Genomic DNA, 23460 nt, shown 5'->3' with positions numbered 1-23460 from the left:
CATGTGTGTTTTTTCCTTTTTCTCCTACACCTGCTTTGGAATTACAGAATAATTGGAATGACAGACTAAATTGAGAATCAGTAAGCCTCATTCAATCTTCAATTCTTTAGGAAAAAATGACCTTGATTTAAGATTGGTAAAACTGGTTTCTAGTATATGCACTAAATGAAGATATAAACTGTTAATTATTATTACCCATCTTGCCCCCTCTTTAGAAGTAGGAATGCTTCAACAACAATCAATGATATGTGTAATATAGAAAAATGATCATATATCAGATATTTCCACATTAAAGGAAATATATGGTCTTCCTAAAAATGTAAGATTCTAGAACCCCTCTGGTATTGATACCATTAATGGATTTTAAGGAAGTATAAGAGATTTTGTAATGCTGATCAAATCTGATTCAGTTTTCTTAGTTTGTCTTATCTCTTATTTGGGACACTGTTACATAATTTGCAACTAATGTGCAATTTTAGCATCAGTGATCAAGTTATGTTTTTCTGTATAAAATGAATACAAATAAGTATAACCACAGTATAATATTATCTTTTATCCCTTCCACTGAATTCTCTCATATATGTGAAATGTATAAAAATTTAATCTGTTCTGTATTTTTGGGAAAATATTTCATTCAAATCTTCAGAATTTAATCAGTTTACTGTAGTCTACATAAACACATTTTGATGCATTTCATAACTGTTTACAAAGAGTTTATCCATAACAAAGAAACTTAAAGATATTTTTAAACAAAATCTTCAAATGTCCCTGAGTAAACTCTCTAAAAACTGTGTCATTTGGCTAAATTAATCAGTCTCTCTGAGACTCAGATTCCTCATCCGACAAATGGAGCTACTGAAGGGCCCATCTGAATAACAGAGGTGAATGAACAATAGAAATCATGTTTGTAAAGTTTTCAAACTCAACATAATACTTAAATTGCTTAATATGTTGCATAAGTTCCTTTAAAGATAAACTCATCAAATAGAACATTACATCCTAAAGAACAAAGCAGGATTGACATCTTGGGAAAAGATATACATCTAAAGTAGGATTCAAAAAATGATGATATTATTTTCCATAAAATGTAAAACGCTGCAAAAGACTTTGGTAGTCATGTGTTTTACATTTTAAAATATTTTAAATATTATTGACAGAAACCACTTTTTACTTCCTTTTTTGGTGGTACGAGATTTTAGTCACCGTATTAAGGTCATCTGAAAGAAAATATCTACAATCTGTAATAAAATATGGAATTATATTTTCAAATGCAAGACTCTTCAAAGTAAAAAAATGAAATGAACTCAGCCAACTGGAATTTCTATTAAAATCTGGAGATAACTTCATGGGCTAAGAACTACCCAGGGCAGATTTATTGGAGGTTCCCAGACAAAACTGGAAGCAATAGGGTTTATATTTGCTGCATTAGACTAAATGAGAAAGAAACCTGCCTCTCAGAAGTGGTAGAGATATAGATATAGCCATAATGAACCACCTGAGTATCTATCTCTATATCTGTATCTATCTTTGGCCACCTGGTGTGAAGAGTGGACTCTCTGGATAAGACCTTGATGATGGGAAACATTGAGGGCAAGAAGAGAAGGGGGTGACAGAGGATGAGATGGTTGGATGGCATCACTGACTCAATGAACTTAAGTTTGAGAAAACTCAGGGAGACAGTGAAGGATAGGGAAGCCTGGCATGCTGCAGTCCACAGGGTCACAAAGAGTCGGACACAACTTAGCAACTGAACAACAACATCCATCTCCATAGATACATACCTATGTATACCTATACTTACCTCTATAGCTATATACCTAGAGAGAGAGAAACAGAGTCAGAGATCAATCACTTGAATCTAAAATTGATACAGAATAACAAAAGGCTAACAGGAGCAAAGACACTCCCGAGAAAGAAGATCAAAACCAAGAGCCTGTATAGTGGATCGGCCAAAAAGTTTGTTCACGTTTTTTCTGTAAGATGTTGTAGAAAAATGCAAATGAACTTTTTGGCCAACCTGATTTTCAGATATCAAAACTTATTTAAACATTATAGTAAATAAGAGATGAGGAACAGCAGATACAGACTCATAGACCAGAGGATACAATAAAAGACCTAGAACTGAACCTCATGTGTTTAGATATTTGATTTTTGGCAGACTTGGCATGCAGATCAAAAGGTAAAGAAAGAAAGGACCTATCATGTCTAAGCAGTCTTCAGGCTAATATGGGTGCACCACAAGAGATCCAATCAGTCAATCCTAAAGGAAATCAATCTGGAATATTCATTGGAAGGACTGATGCTGAAGCCCCAATACTTTGGCCACCTGATACTCAGAGCTAACTCATTAGAAAAGACCCTGATGCAGAAGATTGAAGGCAGAAGGGGACGACAGAGGGTGAGATGGTTGGATGGCATCACTGACTCAGTGGACATGAGTTTGAGCAAGCTCCAAGAAACAGTGAAGGACAGGGAAGCCTGGTGTGCTGTCATCCATGGTATTGCAAAGAGTCGGACACGACTGAACAAGAGAGTCCACAAAAATGTTTGCAAGGGAGATAAAGACATAGTTTTCAGGAAATGGATTTCTAATAGATTTTCTTTCCCAAATATGAAGCTTCCTATAACTGATATGCCTAGAATGTACCTATAATCAACTTGGTCTTCCTTTACACACTCTTTCACAAGCACACTTAACGCTTTATAGAAGGTAGAGCTTTGCATCTTTCCCTCTATTTGACATTCAAAAATATACATGGGCAAACTGTGACAGTAGAAATATGGTAATTTTTAGCTCATTTAAAGTCTCACTTCTTTTATTCTATTTTCAAAGAATGTTTCAGCCTGATGGAGTTTCATGAGATTGAAGGGAAAAATATTAGCATGAAACCATTTTACCATACAATGTTATTTACCAACAGTGCATTCACAACTAAAAATAAAGCTATATTTTAAAATTAAGAAATCTGAATATATCAGCACAAACATAAGTAAGTTTGATATTTTTAAGCTTCCATCAAAGTATTAAAGTTTGATACAAATCAGCATTGCTCACAGTGAAAGATCGAGAAACATATACACCTACAGAAAAATTATTATCTGATGTACTGTTAGTAGCTACAAGTTAAATGTTCATGTTAGCACTTCAGAAAGTTGATTGCCTATCGTGACATCACTGTGCTCATGAATGAATGTGATGGCAGAAGCCGTTGTTCAACAAACTGCATCAAAAATCATCACAGGGGAAAATAAGACTATGCCTCATTGCCAAGAAAAATATATTACTCCTGAGATTACAACAAGCAGAGAAGAGCTTGTTGAAATATACTTTTGGAAAAGTATGTTTGGACTTACATTGGGAGAGGAGTATTTTTATAAATGTTTACACATTTGTATTTACAATTTTTTTTTTCCCTGAAGGAACTGCTTGATGACTAACCAGAAGGGTGCCTTTCTTGCTCATGTTCATCTCCTTACTCTTTTTAAAAGTATGTGCTTATAGACTTTTTTTGATGATGGCCATTCTGACTGGTGTGAGGTGATATCTCATTGTAGTTTTGATTTGCATTTTTCTATAATGAGTGATGTTGAGCATCTTTCCATGTGTTTATTAGCCATCTGTAAGTCTTTGGAGAAATGTCTGTTTGACATTTGGAAATGTATACGCTACTGTCTGTAAAATAGACAGCTGGTAAGAATTTGCTGTATGACTCAGGGAGCTTAAACCCATACTCTGTGACTACCTAGAGGGTTGGGACAGGCTGGAAGGTGAGAGGGAGGTTCAAGAAGGAGGAGACATACGTATACCTATGGCTGATTCCTGTTGATATATGGCAGAAACTAGCACAATACTGTTAAACAATTATCCTTCAATTAAAAATAAATTTTAAAAAAGTATGTGCTTAAAAGTCAAGAGCAAAAAAAGAAAACACACACACAAATAACATGGATAAAGGAATTGATTAGATATCCCTTGGCCCTCATACAAATAGCCAAGAAGCAACTTGAAATGATGCTGTGTGACCCCATAGACAGCAGCCCACCAGGCTCCCCCATCCTTGGGATTCTCCAGGCTAGAACACTGGAGTGGGTTGCTATTTCCTTCTCCATAAATAATGTATAGATTCTAGTTGTTGTGTTTCCATTTCCATTTGTCTCCAAATATTTCCTCTTTGATTTCCTCAGTGACTCACTGGTTATTTAGTAATATGTAAAGTATGTAGGAATCATGTGACAAAACCAACTTTTTTATCACATATAATTGACAAAGTTATGTTAAAATTATGTTTCCAATTTTTTACATCCTTATGAGTATATTATGTTAAAAAGGAGCCACTAAATGGAAGAGTAAAAAGATTACTAACTTTTTAAGTCTTGTTAGGTAACTCATTCTTGGATATTATTCTTAGAAATTAAGAGAATGAAAAATTCTACTGACTATATTATAATAAATGCTTTTATAAGTCAGGTGGATTCTAATCCATTGCTTCCAAAAATTCAGGGTAGTTTTCAGATATTAGATCAAAAAATAAGTTTTGATGGTAAAATACTATGATTTTTTAAAACTTGTATTTTTGGCGCATAATCCAGTTCAAGTACTTTCAGGACAATGCTATAAGGAAATTCAGTCTTAACAAACATCACAGCCTTATGTTAATAAGGTTTCTTAGTACTTACTTTTAATAACAGCAAAAAGTAGAAATAGATTCTTATTCTAGGAATATTCATTCATGAACATATAAAACAACTGATGTCATGAACATTAGTTCATGAAAGTTGCATGCAGAGTGAAGTCAGTTGCACACAGAGTGAGGACTCTCAAAACACTTTAGCCAAAAAAGAAGCAAAACACACACACAATTTTACAGTATGATTCCATTTAAAGTATGAAACCTGACAAAATTAAATAATGTCATTTAGGAATATAGTTGTGCCAAAGCTAAAAATAAATTCAAGAAGATGATTATCATAGAAGTCAGGGTATTGATTTCCTCTAGCAGAACATTACATGAGTGGAGAAGTGCATATAAGGATTTGCACTTACCGGTATAAAGTACCGGCAATATGCTTATTTTGTGTAGAGTAACTTGGGGGATCATTTTATTTTCATATTAAGCTGAAAATACACAGTTAAAATACACACACACACACACACACATATATATATACACACACACACACAATAAGGGCCTATATAACTGGCTGCACATTAGAATTATCTTAAACTCTAAAAATTATTGATGCCTGCAACCCACATCCAGAGATAATGAATTAATTGGTCTGGAATGGGGCCTGGGAAGAGATATTATTTTAAGCTCCCAAAGAGATTTCAGTGTGAGACCAGAGATAAAGGCCACAGCACTGATGCATTTCACAGTAGGAAGTAAATAATGGGTTTTTTAAAATTTTCATGAGAAAATAGTTTTTCCTTTTCTAAAATTTTTAATTGGAGGATAATTACTTTACAATATTGCATTGGTTTCTGCCTTACAACAACATGAATTGGCCTTAAGTATACATATGCCCCCTCCCTAGCAAACCTCCTTCCCAACCCCCATCCTATTCCATCTCTCTAGGTCATTAGAGAACAGCCAGTTGAGCATCCTGTGTTATATAGCAACTTCCCGCTAGCTAGCTATCTTACATATGGTAATGTATATGTTTTTTTTTAATTATTTATTTTTAAACTTTACATAATTGTATTAGTTTTGCCAAATATCAAAATGAATCCACCACAGGTATACATGTGTTCCCCATCCTGAACCCTCCTCCCTCCTCCCTCCCCATACCATCCCTCTGGGTCGTCCCAGTGCCCTAGCCCCAAGCATCCAGTATCGTGCATCGAATCTGGACTGGCATCTCGTTTCATACATGATATTTTACATGTTTCAATGTCATTCTCCCAAATCTTCCCACCCTCTCCCTCTCCCACAGAGTCCATAAGACTGTTCTATACATCAGTGTCTCTTTTGCTGTCTCGTACACAGGGTTATTGTTACCATCTTTCTAAATTCCATATATACGGCCCAATCAAAAAATGGGCCAAAGAACTAAATAGACATTTCTCCAAAGAAGACATACAGAGGGCTAACAAACACATGAAAAGATGCTCAACATCACTCATTATCAGAGAAATGCAAATCAAAACCACTATGAGGTACCATTTCACACCAGTCAGAATGGCTGCGATTCAAAAGTCTACAAATAATAAATGCTGGAGAGGGTGTGGAGAAAAGGGAACCCTCTTACACTGTTGGTGGGAATGCAAACTAGTACAGCCACTATGGAGAACAGTGTGGAGATTCCTTAAAAAACTGGAAATGTATATGTTTTGATGCTACTTTCTCAATTCACCCCACCTTATCCTTCCCCTGCTGTGTCCACAAGTCTGTTCCCTATGTCTGCATCTCTATTCTTGCCCTGCAAATATGCTGATCAGTACCTTTTCCTAGATTTTATATTCAGTTAAGTCACTCAGTCATGTCTGACCCTTTGTGACCCCAAGGACTGCATCACACCAGACTTCCTTGTCCATCACCAACTTCCAGAGCTTGCTCAAACTCATGTCCATCGAGTCGGTGATGCCATCCAGCCATTTCATCCTCTGTCAACCCCTTCTCCCCCTGCCTTCAATCTTCCAGATTTCATATAAATGTGTTAATATATGATCTTTGTTTTCCTCTAGTTGATTCACAAGGAAGTAAATACTGCTTTTAAGAAACAGTAGAGGGAAAGAGAGAGAGAGAAAGAGAAGATTATGGAACATTGGAGATTTTGAATTTTTCGGATCATCTAAACACAGGGGATATGGTTTATGCCTTGTTGAAGGCCTCCATATGTTTTATTGAGCATATGTTCTCATAGTCTCTGTAAAACATTCCATAACTTATTGGGCAATTCCACCCAATACCAGAGAGTGCTGTATGCCTCTCAACTTCATTTGAATGTGTTTATAATATTTAATATATCAGAGATGACTTTCAAGCAGTGATTCAACACTTAAAGGTATAGCTGGGCATAAAATAACTCACACTGAAGTGATCTAGAAATGTTAACAAGAGTAAAAAGTCAATGAATAATAAAATCATTAATTTCTTACTGTCATTTTTTATTTTCTTATTAGTTCAACCAACACATTTAGCTTATTACAGATTAAAAGAACCTTTTAATAATACTATGCTTATATTTAAAGCAATTAAGAAAATGAAAGTATGACCCTGCTAAATGAATTCCTATGGGTCCTTGATAATCAGGATAATCACCTAATTCCATATTTTAGTTTCTACCAGAGTGGGATAATTGAGAATTCTAATTAACCACTAAGAAATAAACATGTAAATCAATGCAGAATGTTCCCCAAGTGCAAAGCACAACAGATTAAAAAAGAAAAGAGTAGATTACAATACTTGGAAAGTATAATAAAATGCACCAGCATGTTGTGAGTGAAAAAAACAATCTAACAGTGATTTTATTTTATTTTATTTGGTAGAGAGCTTGAGAAAAAGCAACAACCAAAAATATAAAGCATAATTAAAGTTAGAAAAAATCCAAATGGTGATGAAGTAGTATGTTCAAGAATATTTAAATGTAAGCATTAAAATGTAAAGATGAAAAACAGAATAAAATGTATTTATTTAACCTCTGGTGTTTCTTTAGCTATACAACAAAGGCACATGTATAAAACAAAACCTTCATTAAATTAGGTTAAATAAATTGGACGAGGATGCTTTCATCAAAATTTCCCTAGTGGCTCTGACAGTAGAGAATCTGCCTGCCATACAGGAGACCTGGGTTCAATTCCTGGGTCAGGAAGATCCCCTGGAGAAGGGAGTTACTACCCACTCCAGTATTCTTGCCTGGAGAATCCCATGGACAGAGGAGCCTGGAAGGCTACAGTCCATAGGATCACAAAAAGTAGGACATGACTGAGCAACTAACACTTTCACTTCATCATCAGATCAGATCAGATCAGTCGTTCAGTTGTGTCCGACTCTTTGCAACCCCAGAAAAACACATTTACAGTATATCTTACAAAAGAATGTTTATATAATTAGTGAAGAAAGAACATGTCCAAATCAATGCAAGAAGCAAACAGCTCAAAACAAATTTTTGACAAGAAAAGGAATGGGCAAATCTCAAAAGAAGAAATGTGAATGACCAATAACAGGCATTTTAGTAAAAAAAAAAAAAAATTATGTGCATTATTAAGTACAGATGTAGATATATCATTTCACCTACTAAATTAGGAAAAAATTCTTTACAGAAATTTAATGAAAAACAGTGGGCAATGAGGATTTAAAGACATAGATAATTCACCTAAACTAAAAAGGGAAAGCAATCTAGATGGAAAAGGTAGGAGGTTAAGAAAGGTTTAATGTGTTGAATTATGACGACAAGGGAAATATGGCCAAAGACTGAGAAGAACTGAGCAATAAGGAACCTTAACAGATAGCATGAGAAGAAACAGAGAAAACAATGAAGGGTTGCCAGTGGAAATTTGCATTTTATTAATCATTCTTATTGACAATATATATTAAATTCATCATTCTGTACACCTTTAGGCTGGGATATTGCCTGTAGGAACTTGTGGTAGGCTGCTGCTGCTAAGTCGCTTCAGTCGTGTCCGACTCTGTGCCACCCCATAGACAGCAGCCCACCAGGCTCCCCCGTCCCTGGGATTCTCCAGGCAAGAACACTGGAGTGGGTTGCCATTTCCTGCTCCAATGCATGAAAGTGAAAAGTGAAAGTGAAGTCGCTCAGTCGTGTCCGACTCTTCGAGACCACATGGACTGCAGTCTACCAGGCTCCTCCATCCATGGGATTTTCCAGGCAAGAGTGCTGGAGTGTGGTAGGCTAGTCATTCTCTAAACAAAGATCCATTCCCTTCCTCTTCCTTAGTTTTGAATAAACATATTTCCTAACCTTCCTTATGATTTGACTATGAAACAAAATTTTGACTAATTATAAGTGGAATTTTAAGACATCAGCTTCAAGAAAACTTTTTAAAGAACAGTTGGTATGGGCTCTTTGTCTTTTTCTTCCACCTTATTTTTTTCTTGCCAACTGGGAGGGAGATATTACAACTAGAGCTAAAGTATTTATCCTGAACTACCATCTCCCTTGCCAATACCTCATACAGCTATCTCCCCTTCTCTATTTCTATGGCAATACTCTAGCTAATTACTTTTCACCTATGCCATCAGACTAGCCTTCCACTGGAATAAGTAACTCATCTGTGTACTTATTTGTGGAGGCATTGTATTCATATTTGTTGAATGAATACTATTCTAAGAATACATGGTCAATGAACCAAGAGTGGACGTGTTTACCTTACTCCCTTCATCTGATGACTCCCCCTCATTCACCTGGCTACATGGGCCACCAAAGTGGGGGCTCAGTAGGCATGTTTGCACATGTCTCTGACATCAGATTAGTTAACTGGTGTAAAGATGGCTATTTGACCCAAGATAGGTCAGTTGGAGTCACCCACCAGAGAACTAAAAAATGTAACTAATGGGTTTCTGCAATGGCGTTTTGAGGCTCTAGAATCCTGTGGTGTAGTAACATTTTTTGCCATATATGGTGAAGCAAAGAAATCTGGTTCCACAGTAGAAAAGCCCAAAACAGACACACAGAGGGAAGCAAAGAAGCACAGAAAGATTACAGCTCAATTTCCCTCTTTCCAAATCCTTGGTTTTAGAATCTTCCTGAAGCTGGACTGCTCTCCCGAGCTTGGGTTTCCTGAGATTCCTTGTATCCTTAAATAAACTCTTTATGTTTGATGTTTTTGGCAATTAAACTAGACCTAATTAACCTAGAGACTTCTCAGAAATGATCATGAGGATGTATAAAGACTGACAGCCCAAGGAGTAAATGAGTGGAAAGAAATTCAAACCACACTTGTTTTTCTGCTGAACTCCTTCCTGACCATTTAATCAACAATTTAAAACTGTATTTCCCAGCTCCTCTGAGGCAACTTTCCAAACAATTTGTTTGACTCATTTTGCTCAAATCCCTCAAGAACCTCTTCTGTATTAAATATCCTATTCCTGTCTTAAAAGACATTATGTATGCACTGGGTCTGGTTTCACCATGCCACCCACGATGCTAGGTGTTCAAAATATATTAGCTTCCTTTCATTGTCTTGATGCTCATGTATGCAGTGCAGGTTTCTGTAAAATAATTAAGTTTGTATGCAGCTAAACAATGAAGGAATTAAATCAATACAGCACAGAATTTGTATGGATTCCTACATTATTCTTCCCTCTGTGATAAAGTCTTCTGCAGAGAAGGCATAGTGGAAGAGAGGGAAGTACTCTATCATAGTTCAGCCAGAGAGCAACAAAAAAATACAGGGCTGTTAGGTATGTACCTCATCCCACATTTCTTTGCTCTGTTTCTCCACACGCTCTTGTTTGTTGTTGTTTTTTTTTTTGTCACTTTCTCATGTCTCCATAATCCAAAAGCCTTAAACTCTTTTTCACACCACCCGTTCATCAAGATGCCTTGCATCCTACCCCACACACCTTTTTAGGTACAGTAGCACATTTGCTGAAAAGTTCCTCTATTAGGATTCCTTTATTAGGGTTTTTAAAATGTTTTAAACTGTGCCTGTATTTTTACTATGGTTGCTATTTATACCAGCACTGTATAACTTAGTTATCTGTGCTTATAGTGGCTGGTCCCAATCCTGTTTTCCCATAAGGCCTTTTGTATAATTATCCAAATTACGAGGTTTTTGCATAAACTCATGCTTGCCTCTGTGTATATGTATGTACGTATGCATGTATATGTGTGTGTGTTTCATCAAATAGACAAAAAATTAGTTTCTGGTCCTGGCCTAATATTTGTACATGTGTAAACACCTATGGATTTTGTTGAAACCTATTTATGTTTGAACTAACTGGATATAAATTGGAGTTCTACATCTACTTATTTTGCATACACTTCTATCTTGCATATCTTATATAAGTACATTTGTTTCAGGACTGAAGACTTTACCTTTCAACTGTGTAATGGAAATTAAAAAATATATAAATATACACATATATATCAGTGTAAAATGGAAGTTTCATAAACATTAATATTCATTTTGATTAGAAATTAGCAAAAATACAATTCAGTAAAAATTGAAATGCCATACTATTACAAATTCTCTAAGCAATGGTCTTACTGACCTAATAGATATTAAGCGGGGAAATGTTCATTGTAATTGAAACAAATTCTAATTAGAAATTGCATGAATTGAGGAAGATGTTAGTATTCAGATCTACAGTAGTCTTCATTTGAACTTATGGATATTTCAAGGGTTATTGAAGGCTTACTAAAATGTATGTTCAAGTAATTATATTGTCTTAATATTATGAAGAGACCAAGTTATATTATTGTGCTTGATTATAATCAAGTACAATCACATTAATTATAATATTCGGTTTGTCATGATGATACGATTATAGCTACATCTTTATATGTAGACTTTGACACTGAAGTGCTAATTATATCAAATTTATTAAAAGATAAATTAAGATCTGATATTTTCTAGGTACGTAATAAATGGTTGACTTGAATGCAACATTAAAATAATTAGATCCATTCATGGCTTTGATTTTTTAATTTAAAATAACTGATTAAAGATATAATAAACTCAATTACTTAGTCCTATTGTCTAAAACATGGACATGGAATCAGGAATAAGAATCTATTCCCTGATTTTACAAGAAGCAAATAAGTTGGCTCTCAGAGTTAATGAAGAATAATGTTGTTGGCTGACTATAACAAGGAGACTTCTCCCCTGAGGCGTGGCTAAAATTAATTCAAGCAGTGAGGCAAAGTGAGCGTACTGCTCTCAATGTCCAGAACGAGAGGGTTGATGCCACAAGGAGTCTCTCCACCTCTTGGTTTTGAACTTTGCTTAGTGTCAACTTAATTTTCTGACCACTCTCCTCATGAGACTGGAGCCAGGAATGGTGTGGATGTTCTTTCTCTCTTAACATATTTAAAGTTTTACTATAGGAACAGTAAATGTATTTTTTATAGAATAGCCCTAACTGTAAAAAAATACTACTGAATTTAACACAGGAAAATACATGATATGTTCATTAGATCTGACTAGATTATACGAAACTTAAAAAAATCTCCAAATCTCAAAAACATCATTTTTTTTTGGTCACTTTGCATCTAGGTCTATAACAAGTTGAAAGTAGGGATTTTTCTCTGCAAACTCAAGGGAACCAGGCAGATGTAGACACACTGCCTAGAAAATGAGGCATCCTCAACCACAGCAGCAGCAGGAGACCAGGTGGGCTGTGCAACAGCTTGGAAATGCTTCAGCCTGGAAATGACATTTCACGTCCTCACAGCACTCTGGCCACATCTTTTTTACATGGATCTACCTATCTGAAAGGTTCAGGGACACTCAGGGGAGAAAATGGATATATCAAAACAGTAAATATCTCTAATGCACAATGGTAGGTTTAAAAATTTTATAGTATTTGTTCATAAATGAATGAATTGAGATCAGCATTATTCCCTTTTGATAAAGAAACATTTTTGAATCAATAAAAACTAGTTACCTTTCTTTGAAAAGTCAAAATGTTTAACTTCTGCATAATGCATAAAGTACATGCTTAGTAAAACATGCATTTATGGATGGATGGATATCTTATTGATATGTAAATTGGGAGAGGAATATAATCAGGATATATATTAATTATAACAAACATTTTCAAGTATGACCTTGATACTTTTTGTTAACCCATAAAAGATATTTGCAGAAATGTAAAGTAGTTACTTCAAGTACTTTTTCATAGTCTTTTTCAGAACTGCTTGAGAATCACTGGACATTTCACCAGCCAACAGATAAAGTTCAATATAAAGTATTAGGTTTAATTTAAAGATATGAATTGGCTCTGACACACAGAATATGTTTAACAAATTATATCAATTCTTGGCAGAAATTTTTAGCTTTACACACAAAAGGTGCATTGCAGTTTAAGAAAACCTAAAATAAGAACAGTCGTATATAATCAGATAAAGAAACTGCTGTGAATTGAATCTCATTCAAGTCCTATAACATTTGTTCACAAAGTGTGTTTCCCTCCCTCATCTTACTGAAAAATATTCTGAATTCAAAATAAAACAAGTCTGTGACAATGAAGACTGGTTGAACATGAAATTTTTTAAAAAACAGGATTTATAATGTTGAAAATATTTCAAGTGTTACTAAAACACACCACTGTTAGGAGTACAAGTGATATGTCTGAGACTGCCTTTCTTCCAAGAGCATCTGAAATTATTGACAAACTAGATGTGGCAGGTGTTGCACGACTGCTTTTACTCCAGAGTATTCATCATGATTTTAGTAGTACTCTCTGCTGTTATGGTTCAATATGGTTGTTTCTGTGCCATTAAGCATCAGTAAAGAAATCAAGCTGGTTGGAATTATTTAGTATAACCTCTGGATCCCTCGATTTTCCAGAGTTGCAGTGATGATTAAATTAAACATAATAGTGAGGATTTCAATGATAATCATGTCTAACATTTACTGAGTAGTTATCACAAAGAGTTACTGTTCAAAGCTTCTGGCACATATTAACTTGCTAAATTCTCACAAATTGCCCTATAAAGTAGGTCTGATTTTCATTGCCATAAAAAACTGAGGTAAAGAGTTGATAAGTGCTTATTCAAGGTCACACAGCAACTAAGTGGCAGAGACAGGATTTAAACCTAGGAAGGCTGACTCCAGAGTCTGCTCGCTTGCCCTCTGGGCTGTGAGATGATCCTAGCACAAAGCAGCTGGGGACAAAGCTCTGCATCCTGAGGGTCACTGCCATCTCCCCACACTTCCTTCTGCTTCAGGAACGCATTCCCTCCCAGTGAGTCTGCCTTACTGTGCCTGAGGCCCGGAGTGCTTTTCCCCAGGGTGTTGGTGTGATTGCCTTTGTTTTTTAATATTTGGCCATGTTGTGAGGCATGTCAGAACATAGTTTCCTGACCAGGGATTGAACCCATGGCCCCTGCATTTGAAACAGAGTCTTAACCACTGGACCACCAGGGAAATCCCATGTGGTTGACTTAGTACATTCAAGCCTTTGCCCATCTGTAACTTTCAGAGATTACTTTGACTACTCTAATCTGGGTAATAATTCTCAAATACTTTCTCCCTATACCATTCATAGTACCCAGTACTACATGACACAGTATTACATATTTCTTTGCTTATTGTCTGCTTCTGCCAGTAGACTGTAACTCAATTAAGGCTCTGTTCTGATTTTTCAAATATAATAAGATTTGAATAAATGTTTTCTATTAATCCATCTGTCTGTCCATCTATTGGTCCATCCATCCATTCATCCATCCACTCATTCATTCATCTTTTATGTACTCTTACATTATAAAGCACTACATATTATCTAGCCATTAGTTATTAAAAATAAAAGTCACTTTTAATTATTTCACTATGGTGAGATATTTAATATTTTTTCTACTGACTATCATCTTCCTTTTTTTCCCTTTTCTGACATTTACTATAAGAGAAAATTACTTGGAACACTCCTGTGTTGAGCAGAAATACAGTTTTTCAGATTAACTTAGTGAAGAAACGAAGTTTTAAAGTCACTCCACAGGGTAGTGTGTATAGATTTATGTAAATATGAACTCTATATAGAGTAATCACTATTTTGTGATCTCCCAAGTTCAATTTGAATTCCTAGTCAGGCTGCGCTGAAATCATTAGCATCAAACCACTATTTTTCACTCCAAATCAATTACTGCTTACAGGACACTGAGGAGTCATACATACAGTGTTTAAGGGGGAAAGCAAAAGGTGCGAGAGTCGTTATAATCTTTTAAAGTGATGTGAGAAGACCATGTACTAGATATCTGATATTATAATGATGCTATCTTCTCTTACTTTCTCCCCAAGGTTGCTTCCTTCCTTTCACATTTAGGATTATTTGGGGGAGCATGAGGTGTTTTCCTCTATATGAATTAAGAGAGAGATGGTGTAGCTACTGGGCTCCTGTCTACTTAGAAGACTTTTTTGACTTCTGGAAGCATTTGCAATCCCTGAATTATTTCCTTCTTTTCCTTCAATGGAAAACTGGTCATCATTCAATTGGATCTTTTAGATTTTTCAGTGGAAAAGGCAACATTTTATACTGTTACTGGCTCCTATCCCAAGGTCCTGGGCTTACCAGTGTCTTAGAGACTGCTTGCAGAGCAGTGCTGGCAGCAGAAGACACAGGAGGGGCACACAGGGGAGGGGAGGAAATGCTGGGCATCAGGAAAGGGTACTGAAAGGGGAAAAGGAAAGTCAGGAAAGCCAAACACTGTGAGCCACAGGCGGTTCAGCCCTGCTTCAAAAAGATGGACAGAGTTCACTGCAGTTTTCTGTAGCCTAGAAGCTGAGCGATAAAGACCCACTGAACATGGAATGGGCCGAACCAGCTTTTAAGCGTTGATACAGAAAGTGTCGTGCCTGGAACCATGCCAAGCTTTTTGTCACTGTTGTTAATCCATACTTGTAGCCAACAAATATTCAGTGTTTTTATGCCCCACATATTCTTCAAAGTATTTGTTTAAAGGATTATTTTAAAGGATTAAAAAAAGATTTAATCCTTGTGAGAGCTCTTTGAGATGGAAGCGGTATTTCTATCATTTTCTGGCTGAGGAAAAGAATACAAAGGAAGATTATGAAACTTGCCTGAAACCACAGAGTAGATAGCAAGTGGTCAAACTAGCATTTGCACCTAGCGTTCTTACTGCAAAATTGACATAACTGATATTTAGTATTAACAGTCAGCTCAATAAGTATCAGCTGAATGACTGTGCATAATAAATGATTGTACTTAATAAATAATATTGATCCAAAATTGAGTAACCATTTAAATTTTGAATTGCCACTTTTATAAGTTACACTGATGGAATATTTCTTTTGTCACTATATGAATTCCCTTCCTACTTTTCTGTGTTATAGAATGGTGGTTGTGTTTTATAAGATTTTTGTACAAATAGTTTCTAAATCAAGTTGAATTTAAAAAGAGAAAATATCAAATTCATTAACAGTCATTTTTTTAAAAAATGAGTATGCTACTAGGTTCTATGTTAACTTGTCCAAAAAGGAGGTATGCTTCTTAATGTGTCCCTGCACACAACAAAGATAGACCTATTCTTTTATTTTTCTGGTAAAAAAATATAATAATTTTGACAGTTAATTGGAGGTAGCACCATGATGTGTTCTGAATACATCATGGGTATATATCTAGAAATATATATTTCTAGATATATGAAGAAATATGGGTATATATCTAGCTTTATGTTGGCCATGTACTAAATATTACTTAGTAAACCAAGTTATGTGTTTTTGAATGGAACGTAAAAAGTAGACATGAAGCTGAAATAGTTTTCTTATCTGCAGGTAAAGTAGATAACCATCAAATATAGCTCATCTATAGCCTCTACTTTCTCCCCTTTCACTCTTAATCAATTTAAAACTTTGTTTTCGTTAATTTTGAAATTTAAAATATATGCATAGATTCCAGAGTTTTCAAAAAGTCCTAGAAAAATCTCAGACACTCGTTATGACTCCAGGAAGAATTATAAGTCTATATACTCTATATACATAAAAAAATACTGATGTGCTTTTCAAATTTTTCTGGTTCTATGTCCCTCCAACTCTTCGATGTTAGTCTTTTCTGATCTTCACCTTTCCCTGTTCAATTTTGACTTCACTCCCAGTGGTGTTTTTGTTTGTTCATTTTTTGTTTTGTGTTTGAATGTGGGCTGCTGTCCTGAAAGGGAATCCTGGTGGATCCATTTTGAGTGTTCCTGGGGTTTAGACTGCTCCAGCCCCACAGACTTAACCACAGATCCCTTGGTCCCAATGATTCTAAAAGTAGGTGAAATCTCTCCCAGTTTTGGCTGCCATTTTAAAACCACGTGACTGCATCTTCAAGTGAGTATCTGTGGGCCATTTTGTGATTCTCCTGGCTTCTCTCTCATACACACAAATACCATACAGATCTTGCGGCTGTTGGCAGTTTATCCTCAGTAGCTTATATGCTGGGTTTCTTAGGAATGCATTTTCACTTACTTCGCTGCATATGTTTTCTATAGCTTATAGACTGCCAACTAGGCTTTGACTATTTCTTTTTTAATTTTAAAAATTAAAGTACAGTTGATGTACAGTATTATATAAATTACAGGTGTACAATATAGTGCCTCATAATTTTTAAAGGTTATTATACTCCACTTATACTTATTATAAAATATTGGCTATAGTCCCCAGTTCTGTTTTATGTGAGAATTTGGGAAAGTTCAAAAGGTATTCACCACCACCACCATTTTCGCAGAATTTTTTCTGAATTATTTTTTATTTTTAATAGCTTTTGATAAATAATTTATAATTTAGATACCATTAAGTCCACCCACATAAAGTTTACAACTTTATGGTTTTAGTATATTTATGGAATTGTATAACAATCACTATAAAAACTTATAATAGTTTCATCATCTCATAAAGAAACCCTGTATTTATCAGCAGTCACTCCCCACCCCATATTCTTGAGCCCTAAGTAGCCAGTAATCTGTTTTCTGTCTCTATATACCTCCTATTCTGGGCATTTCATATAAATGGTATCAGACAGTATGTGTTCTGTTGTAACTGGTAGAAAATGATAAGATAAATGAATATTAAGTCATTTTTTAAGTTATTTATCTCAAATGGGAATCAGTTCCATGATAGATTTTATGGTGACCTATTTGCATAGGGTCTGAAACTGGTTTCTTAGTAGAGCAATAAAGTACCATTTAAAAATATGACATAGTTAATATTAATGATGATGGGTAAAACAATACAATACAATACATAAATTTTTTACTATGTGTCAAGAGTATTCTAAGCAATTTATGTATAGTAACATAGTATTCACAGAAATCTATGACAGAAGGGCTATTACTATTGTACCCATTTTATTGATGAAGAAACTGAGGAAAAGTGAAATAAGCTCACCTAAGTCAGTCAGTCAGAGAAGGCGATGGCACCCCACTCCAGTACTCTTGCCTAGAAAATCCCATGGATGGAGGAGCCCCGTAGGCTGCAGTCCATGGGGTCGCTCAGAGTCAGACAGGACTGAGCAACTTCACTTTCACTTTTCACCTTCATGTATTGGAGAAGGAAATGGCAACCCACTCCAGTATTCTTGCCTGGAGAATCCCAGGGACGGGGGAGCCTGGTGGGCTGCCGTCTATGGGGTCGCACAGAGTCGGACACGACTGAAGCGACTTAGCAGCAGCAGCAGCAAGTCAGTCAGTGGTAGAGCCAGGTTCCATGCCCAGGTAGTTTCACTCCACTCCTTGTTCCTAACCACCATTCTACACTGTGTCTCTGATGTTTTGTCAAATACCATTCTCTTCTAAATTAGCAATAGTAGAAAACAACCTAGATCAACTTATACATTAATCTGCTTCTTATTACCGATTTTTCACAGCCCTACCATTTTATTGGCATACAGTTTAAAACTAAGAAGACCAAAAAAGTATTGTTTTTTTTTTAGTTCCAGACATATGCAACAGCCTGGCTATTTAAAAAACGGTTACTTCTTCCTAAAATATATTTGACATACAATTGACCATATTCACTACAATTAACCAAAATTGACTCTTTATTTATGACATAGAAAGACTTAAAAGTACTATATCACTAAATATAAGACAATAAAGTATTAGTCAGTAAGGTGAATGAATGTTCAATTGACTTGAATGCATTATAACCATGTAAATTTTCATAGGACTTTAAGAGAAGAACAAAAAGAACTTCAACATGAAACTTGGCAAAACTGGAATAACAACTCTCAAATTTTTTTCTGCACTGAATCAACCCATCCAAGAATCATTCTGTTTCCCTTGAGAGGAAAAGAATCTCTCCTGTTTAATACAAGCTTCTTTCTAAAAATCTTAGATAAAGCTTTGAAGAGTTTCTCCTTTGGAACTTGCCAGAATCACTTATAAATTGAGTAACAAACTATAATGGAAATTTAGCATATTACTAGGAAGTTACTATAAAAGCATTAAAGAAGCACATTCTAACTTCTAAGATACCTTTTCATGATTATATTTTCAGATCCCATTTTCTGTGGTCCAGGAATCCTCTTCCAAACACTTCCACACCCAAACCCTGTTTTCAGATTCTCTGCTCCCTAGATTATCTAGGGTGCATACATTCTGCTTTTATGTAATGTGTGTGTGTGTGTGTGTGTGTGTATGTACATACATATAATAGCTGAGTCTCAGTGGCCTTTGCTGGAAACACAGCAGAGGGTGGGGGACTCAATAAAGGACTGACATCTAAGCAGAAGGCTTTTCATAAAGAAAGCAAATGCACTAACAGCACCAAAAACCAAAGTCATATTTTCAAAATGTCTCAGTGAAGTGATATTTTAATATGAAAGCAGCAACGGAATTAAGCAGCACTCAGGTTTAGCTCTTCAGTCTCAGGGGCTTGCCTCCAAGGGAACCAGCATAGGAAACCGCAGAAGGCGTATCTTTCATGGGCAGGACATACCACACTGTACTATTTCATAAATCAGATGGAATAACTTCTCAGAAAGAAACTTTGAAGTTGTGAAACTGTACAAATATATTTATAATTATTTTTGACATTTTCTGGGTAGTTTCATAAAGAGAATCTAAGTAATTACGCTTCAGATTTAGAAGTGTGATAAATGATAACATATTTTTCAAAGTATTGTTTACTGGCTAGAGTAGCCTTTTAGATGCCTTAAGTATAGCTCTCAGTTCAAGTTCTGCTTGAATTATGCATAGTTGTATATACTTCTTATATAGCCACTAACTTCCTGTTTTCTAACCCTTTCTACTGGTTCATTTAAAATTAATTACATAAATGTATGTGAATATTAGGCTTATGGTTTAAATTGTGTTGAAAAATAAATTCAAAGAAAAACACTTCTACATGTTAGAAAAAGACGATAACATAGAAGAAAGAGAGGAATTATCTTTATAATTAAAAGATGGAGAAACTGTTATCTCTTAACATGGAACTGTAAATTCAACCACCATAAAATCATCTCTTTCAATTGATTTTTATGTACATACAAAACATGTAACTGCAGAACATTTTATAAACATGAAGCAAAGATAAATGGCTAGGTTTTATGTGTGCTTCCAAACAGCAGAGCCTTCCAGAAACTTACCAGTCATGCAGTTTTCAAATTCAATGTCATCAATTGCAGCTCCTCCTCCCAGATCCCGTGTACGGAGACCTTGAAATATGACTTCAAAATTCCTTAACTTTCCTAGAAGGATGACAGCCTTTTGCCAGCGATCACCAGAGTTCTGCTTATTTTCTTCCCATACTTTCGATAGTCCTTTCTCTGTCTAAAGATAAAGAAGCTTGCATTAGGCAAATAATTTAACACAAAAGAAGGAAAAAACACCAATTATTTAGAACACAAGCATTTGACCAGTGAAAGCTGATTAAAAAGCTGATAATAGTCATGGTATACTTTACCCCATTGAAACAGAGGTCCATTAATCTACTAAAGTATTCCCAAAAGAAATATGAGCAAGACTTGTAAACTTGTTTGAATGTTTTCAGAGACATCATTATTAGCAAGTGAATACTCACTTAATTCCACTTCTTGCTTGCATGCAGAGTTCTCAATGGATAGTTGATGGAGTCTGAACAGTTTACTGAAGCCCTGGTTTTACTGCTCTAGGTACCCTCCCCACCAACCTACTATGCCCATTCTTTAATCATTGATACTGTATTGGGTTGGCCAAAAAGTTCATTAGAGTTTTTCCGTAACGTCTTATGAAAAACCCAAATGAAATTTTTTGTCCAACCCAATAGCTTTCTTCACAGACCTGAAATAACTTAAGGAAAGAGAAAAGAGAGAAGAAAGGAGGAACAGGTGGGAGAAATCACAGATCCCTGATAGATATAAGATATTGTGAAGTGAATGGAAAGTGATTACTTCTAAGATGGTATTTCAAAAATTCTATTAGATGATTATATGATTTGGGCTATTTATAAAATTCTACTATGATTATTACATGAGGTAACAGTATTTTAGAGCAAATTCTTCAAATTGTAAAGGAAAAATTAATTTTCTAAGAAAACATTTAAATATCTCCTCTCAAGACAAATGTTTCCTTGACCAAGGGAATATAAAGAAACTACAAGGGACTAAAAATAACTGTACCCATGCACAGGTGGAGTAAATTATGAACAAGCTACACAAAGACTAAAACCCAACTGCCACTTCTGAGGTGCCAGGAGCAAAAGCAGGGACGGTTCATGATTCCTGCACAACAGTATCACCAAGGCCGTGGGCAGACCCCGCATGCCATTCCTCAGCCCACTTAAGGGACCCAAGCAAGGGAAGCTGGTGCTTGTTTTTGCTCCCTGATGCTGTAGCACGAGTCCCAATGAAATCTTGGTTGAATTTCTTGTCTGCCCTCTTATCAATTTCTATTGATTAAAAAGTTCAAGAACCCAAATTAGTAATACTCTGAATGTCAAAGTTTAGTCTGCTCGCAGTACAATAGTCTAATAGATGAATAGTCCAAGTATAACATGACATGACATGACAAGACATCATGTGACGTATTGCATAATCTTAACAATAACAACAGCAAAAAAATGATGTTAACAGTAAACTAGAATGTAAGTCAGTTGATCACAAGGACAAGGCTTAAACTGTATGTGTTGCTCTTTGCTATTCTGGGCATAGGCCTTATTAGGAATTAGAGGTTAACAAATCATAACAATGGATATATAGCAAAGAAAAACAGAAAATATATATAATTATGTTGATGTCACCAAAATTAATAGTTCAGGGTCTAATACTGTGTTTTTATGACAAATTCACAAGTAAACTTGGTCACTGAAACTTGTAATCAAAAAGGTGGAATAGAGGAGAATATTTAATGGAATGGCATCTAGAAAATCAAATAAGATGCTCCAACTGATTTATAGCATATAACTGAAATACATATTTTACAGATCTTTTTAAAAAAAATATGGACTGAACAAAAAAAAGAAATGCTTGAAGAGGAGATCCAAAGGAGTTACACATCTATAGTCTCACCCTTTTGGGAAACTAACATTAATAAATGAGGTGGCTGACACCTCATTCTGTTGAGGGAGGCACAGATCAATCAGTCAAACAGCTCTTCTGGGGAATTACAAAGAGAAAGTGGAGCTCTGTATTAGTTACTCTAAAATTAACTTTGTAAAACAACCAACAGTACACAGATAGATCTTTCAACATCCTCCCCAAAATAACAAACAAATTTTTACACCCAGAAACTCCTGTAGTTTCTGCATTGAAGGGGATGAGAAATTCACACCTAATTAATGAAAATTCATATCTTTCTAATGATTAAGGAAGAGAAGCTTTTTCAAGGTTAGTCTCTGACTATCACCAATGTCTTAGCGATTTGGAATCAAAGGAATGATGAGTTAAATTAAAGATTAAAGTAGAAAGTGTTTGACACTTAACAGCATAACATGCATAGATAATGATATGTCTCTTTTAATTTGCAAACTTAATTCAAGCTCAGTGCTCAGTCATGTCCAACTCTTTTGGACCCCATGGACTGTAGACAGCCAGGCTCATCTGTCCATGAAACCAGGTAAGAATACTGGAGTGGGTTGCCATTTCCTCCTCCAGGGGAATCTTTCCAACCCTGGGATTGAACCACATCTTCTGTGTCTCCTGCACTGGCAGGCAGACTCTTTCCCACTGAGCCACCTGGGAATATATTGCTAATTTGTCCTGTTAGTTTCAGAAGTTTATAGAACCACTTCTATACTATGCCAATCACCAAAAAGGTTTTCCAACAAATGCCACCAAAGAAGGTTGTGTGATCACTTTAACCAATAAAATGCACATCATTTCTTTACTCTGACAGCAGGCCTTCTAATAAATGAGAATTAATATATTTGTTCTCATTTTATATGATAGGAGAAGAAAATGAGGGTTAATGGATTGACCTGATGATGGGTTACTGTAGTGTATTATTTTAATATATGTGCTCTCATTCAACTCTGGATATAACATATCAAATCATGTCCCCTTAATTATCAAAATTAGCCATTCAAATGTGCAATGGAGATTTATTTATTGACTTATTCAGACAGTCTTCCATATATTCATCAAACATTTGATGCTCATACAGTTGCCATATATGACATTAGACACCAGGAATAAGAAGGTCAAAAGAGAGGGGGCGCCTACCCTATAATGGTAATCATTTAATAGAGGTGAGCCATACAAAAAATTATTAGTATAAAATTACTCTAGAAACATAAAACAGAACTTTTAAAACATTTAATATTCATAATTTAAAAATATATAAATGTATCAGATCAGATCAGTCGCTCAGTCGTGTCCGACTCTTTGCGATCCCATGAATCGCAGCACGCCAGGCCTCCCT

At 35.4% G+C, this 23460-nt stretch overlaps 1 protein-coding gene across 1 annotated transcript in view; it reads right to left on the bottom strand.

The window, feature by feature from the left end:
- The window catches only part of MALRD1 (MAM and LDL receptor class A domain containing 1), a 559293-nt gene that overhangs the window by 207026 nt on the left and 328807 nt on the right, over window positions 1-23460 (bottom strand). The window contains exon 29 of the mRNA XM_010859895.1: window positions 20211-20394. Within this exon, the coding sequence (XP_010858197.1) occupies window positions 20211-20394 (184 nt within the window). The remainder of the gene's footprint in view (window positions 1-20210; window positions 20395-23460) is intronic.

The sequence above is a fragment of the Bison bison genome, unplaced genomic scaffold, assembly GCF_000754665.1.
Source record: "Bison bison bison isolate TAMUID 2011002044 unplaced genomic scaffold, Bison_UMD1.0 scf7180017864461, whole genome shotgun sequence".
Classification (NCBI taxonomy): domain Eukaryota; kingdom Metazoa; phylum Chordata; class Mammalia; order Artiodactyla; family Bovidae; genus Bison; species Bison bison.
The sequence above is the reverse complement of the archived record's forward strand: the minus strand, read 5'-3'. Positions and strand labels throughout refer to the sequence as shown.